General features: G+C 39.7%; 1 protein-coding gene across 3 annotated transcripts in view; it reads left to right on the top strand.

Annotated features, from left to right (window-relative positions):
* The first annotated feature begins 835 nt into the window (after positions 1 to 835).
* ehmt1a (euchromatic histone-lysine N-methyltransferase 1a) overlaps positions 836 to 4840 on the top strand; it is a 40546-nt gene continuing 36541 nt past the window's right edge. For all 3 annotated transcript variants that reach the window (XM_019860943.1, XM_019860941.1, XM_019860942.1), the window contains exon 1: positions 836 to 1547. In XM_019860943.1, coding sequence (XP_019716502.1) covers positions 1209 to 1547 — 339 coding nt within the window. In that variant the 5' untranslated portion in view covers positions 836 to 1208. The remainder of the gene's footprint in view (positions 1548 to 4840) is intronic.

The raw sequence follows: 4840 nt of genomic DNA, 5'->3' as shown, positions 1-4840 counted from the left end.
CGTGTCGTACCCAGTAAGAAGAAGATGATTCGGAACAAAAGTTGAGCACGTTGTAGTGCATATTTAGTCAATGACATGTACACACAATGAAATTTACATTCATATATTTGATCACTTATTCTTTGACATTTTAGGGGAAGCCGAGCTTCCCTTGCAGTCCGAGAGCAATCGCCACTGGCAGAAGCAGGAGGTACAGTAATGAAATTTTCTGGCCAAACAAGCTCTTAAACGGAAATCAATATTCCTGGAAATTCTGTGAAGTAAAACTGAATACAAACTAATAATTGAAAAGAAAAAGTTGGGATGGAACATTTGGCAGAACAGGGATATAAATGAAACTAGAATACAGACATAAATGAAATATATACATTCACATAAATATATAAATTATATATTTTTATAACTTTCAGAAACAGGTCGGTTTAGGGCATAAAATGGGTCCGAAAAATGGAAAGAAGAATCCAATTCCACTTGTCTTTGGAGTGAGTCTACGACATTGAATTCCACACTTTATAAAATAGGAAAGCACCCTAACAGCAATTGTGATGTGTGTGTGGTATGCGGGTGGATCACAGGATGGAATGATTTACGTTATTTATTCATTTACAGTTTTATTAATTTTTTCGCACCGTTTCACGCTCCAGTCCGGTAGGTAACGGTAACGTGCCTAAACGCTGATATTCCACCCACTATATAAACAACAGAAGAAGAAGAAGAAGAAGAAGAAGAAGAAGAAGAAGAAGAAGAAGAAGAAGAAGAAGAAGAAGAAGAAGAAGAAGAAGAAGAAGCAGCAGCAGCAGCAGCAGCAGCAGCAGCAGCAGCAGCAGCAGAAGAAGAAGAGAAAGAAGAAGAAGAAGAAGAGGAGGGTGATATAAAGCGGAAACTGCGCATGTGTGAAGGAGCTTTTGCAGCTCAACACTTTAGAACTTTCTTTTATTAAGTAAGGAGGGCACCAGGAAATATATCACAACAAAACCATAACGGTAACTCCACAGACCGGTGAGAACAACGTTTAAGGGTTACACTAATAGTTGTCTACTGTGACGCGCAGTCCAACTTTCGAAACATTTCACTTCGTGAGCATCCTCAAATTCAGACATCGGTTTTGAATGCGCCGGTTTGCTAATCATTGTGGTTTAATGATTGCATAATTAAAGTAAATAGAGTGAGCTTTACACGACCAATAGTTGAGTTTCCTCAGAAAACTCATGGACCCCAATGGAGCCACAGAGGGTCCTCGGCCAGATGGGGGACGCTTCAATAATTTAAGGACAGTTGTGGAAACCAGGGTCAAGCATAATGACGGGTCAAGAGTAAAAGAAACTCCGTTCCACCTAGTCAGCACACGACCTCGTGTTTCTCCGCTAAGGTTGGAACCTCCTGGCACCTTGCTCTTTGGCACAATTGGACAACTAAATGCTCGGCTTCTTCAGAAGGATGTACTTGTTGCAGCATCAGTCGAAAGTACAGGCGCGCAAGCGTCCGATACAAGGAGTGACTGCGCCACGTCAAGTGAAAATACCCAAACAAGTACACGTGGAGAGGAGGTAAGAACAGACTCACGTGCTTTCGTAGAAAGCATAGCAAACTTCTAATTTCCACAAATGTCTGATTAATGGATCTGTCCTTGCCCGTTGTGTCCCATAAGTGATAATTTTAAACAACTACAGTAAGTTCTGCAGAGAGGATGTACGTTGTTCAATAAATAAACACTTCACTGCATGAGTGAATTTCATGTTCATTAAATGTTGACATGATGAAAAGATATACTGGTACCATCACACCGATAAAATACTGCAGTCAAACCAGCCTCCGCTCGCAAAATTGAAGTCAAGTGAGCCGCCACTGCGATTGTCAATACTGTATTGTGCATTAGGTAATTTGCAGCGTTGGCCACCTTCAAAATAAAAGCGACCCAACTAATATACGCACGTCAGTGGTTTGGATTAAAAAAAATGTTATAAAGTCGTTTCTTGGCTGTCGAACAAACCATCAGGTCACCCAGGGAGAATATAAACTCTCAGAAAAGCGTCAAGAAGCGTTCTCAATTGGAGAGAGAAAATAGAGTAAATGGTTATTCTACATCAATTTCACCTGCTTTTTAATACAGGTAAATCATGAAAAAATTAATCTTAGTTATCCCGCAACCAAACCAGGTTTTCGACACACTAGAGCACCCGTAGAATTCTTTTTAAATTTTTTTTTATATGGGCGAAAAGGTCAGCATGTCTGAATTCAGTTCCAAATGTCAGTTTTCAGAGGCCTTTTATTTTGAAATGCGACATCAGATCTGAACGAGGGTGGTCTGGTTGAATACCTGGGGTGCTTTAGTGTCCCTGAGACCTGCTTTAGTGTCGCTGAGACATGGTCTGATTGAGGGAAAAAAAAATTCTTTCTTTTAAGATGTTTTAAAAATGGGCAAAAAGATTAACATGTCGGAATCCAGGTTAACATGTCAGTTTTCAGAGGCCTTTTATTTTGAAATGCGACATCAGATCTGAATGAGGCTAGTCTGGTTGGTTAGATACCTGAGGTGCCCTACTATGTCCTAGACCTCGTCTGGTTGAGGGATAACTAAAATTAATTTTTTTCAAGATTTAAAAAAAAAATGGGCAAAAAGGTCTTCATGTCAGCATCCAGGTTAACATCTCGGTTTTCAGAGGCCTTTTATTTTGAAATGCGCCCTCAGATTTGAAGAGGGTAGCTTGGTTGGATACCTGGGGCGCTCTAGTGTCCCCCAGACCTAGTGTGATTTAGGGATAACTAAAGTTCATTTTTAATTATTTTTGGGATTATACAATACAATACAATACATCTTGATTTATATAGCACTTTCACAAGGCGAGGAGGTCAAAATGTCATATTTCAGAGGCCTTTTATTTTGAAATGGAACATCAGATCTGAATGCAAGTACTGTGGTTGGATACCTGGGGTGCCCCTAGTGTGTTGAAAACCTGGTGTGGTTGCAAGATAACTAAGATTCATGTTTTTAATTTTTTTTATTTTTGCGAGATAACTAAGATTCGTTTTTTTCTTGGCACTGTTCTGAGAGGTCTTATTCTTCCTGGGTGAACTTATTGTTGCCTGACAGCCAGGAAATTACTTGTTTTATATTTTAATATATTTATTTTAATCCAAACCACTGACGTGCATGCATTAGTTGGTTCGCTTTTATTTTGAAGGTGGCAAACCCGCTCGCGGACGGCAAGTTACCATAATGCACAGAATTGACAATCGCATACCTGTCGACTTTTCGGAGCGCCAACCTGTATAAACTACCAAAAAAAATCCTTACAAAGAGCAAAAAATCCTGATAACATACGAAAGCATTTTATATGTCAAAATAACGGCAGAAAAAAACCCACGACATTTTCAATGATATTTATTGTAGATCTCCATAATACAATGTCTGGTTAATGTCAAATAATCATTCTACTTAGTGGCATTACTGGAAAGTTACCGGAAATGAAAGCATTCGAGTAGACTAGCACCATTCTGGGCAAAAGCAAACGGAACTACCTGTTAGGGGGGAGAAAAAAAAAAAACGGAAATTTTCAGAATCCGTATCATTTATGCGATACGGCCATATACGTAAGATTCACCACAAAATCCGTATGAACTATGGGTAAACCGTATGAGTTGACAGGTATGCAATCGCAGTACAGTGAAACTCCTCTACAACGAAACCATGTTTGCAGCAAGAAATTTTTCACAACAGGTGGTTTTTCACTGTAGCAAATTTGATCTCAGATGTAAGCACACACACACCCACACACACAAACGTAACACACACACACACACACACACACACACACACACACACACACACACACACACGTATGTGTACTCTTTATTTTTATACCAATAGTGCATAAGTATGAGCATACACGTATTTGACACTTCATATAGTCAGTGTAAAATGAAAAAAAGGGAAAGAAATTGCGAAATTTACAATCAGCATTCACTTTCACTTACATCAATTTCTTGGATAATGTCTCATTTTGCTTCCTCCGTCTTTCATTTTGATCACTTTTACCCTCTCTTCCAGCGTCAGAGCTCTTCTCGTCTTAGCTGCTTGACATCCAAAGGTCCGTTTTGTAGCAATTTTAGCAATGCAACGTTCTTGGTGCGTCTGAAACTAACAATAACAAATACTTCCTGGACGACTGCGTATGTGTAAACCGGTGTGGTGGTTGCTGTTGCCGTTTCCAAACGAAGCAGTAGAGGTCGCTGTTGGATTAGACTTCGTTGTAGTGAATCTGGTCGCGAGGCAAGAGCAGAGAAAAAGATTTCGTACAATGCAACAGCGTTTTTTTTCGTTGTATGGGGAGCAGGAAAGTGGGAATGGTGTTAATGCATGAAGACTTTTTCACAGTAGGGGGTATTTTCGCCCATGTAGGTTTCGTTGTAGAGGAGTTTCACTGGAGCGGCTCAATTGACTTCAATTTTGCAGTGGAGGCTCGCTTGACGCAGTGATAAAATGCTCAGCAATATATTTTAGCTAAGGTGCCTTCAAGGGCCCGACCATATGGACAATTTTTTGGCGCTGATTCAGATATTTGGCAGTTTAAAATTCCTTTAATAGACCGAATGATAAAAATCATATATATTCAATAAAATAACTTCCTTTTTGCTTCCTTACTCTGTACAACAATACAAATGGGAATTACAGGCAGAACATTTGACTGTTTTACAATACTGTGTCCTTCAGTGTTTATCTTTCACTAACTAACGTTATATAGCATCATATTTTGTGATATGTTGCCCACACATCCATTGCAGCCTGGTCATCCTGAAAGGGGGTTTCCCCCATCTCCGGCCGCTCCTCAAGGTTTCTTCT

Source organism: Hippocampus comes, unplaced genomic scaffold (genome assembly GCF_001891065.2).
Source record: "Hippocampus comes isolate QL1 unplaced genomic scaffold, H_comes_QL1_v1.1 scaffold130, whole genome shotgun sequence".
NCBI classification, from domain to species: domain Eukaryota; kingdom Metazoa; phylum Chordata; class Actinopteri; order Syngnathiformes; family Syngnathidae; genus Hippocampus; species Hippocampus comes.
The sequence above is the reverse complement of the archived record's forward strand: the minus strand, read 5'-3'. Positions and strand labels throughout refer to the sequence as shown.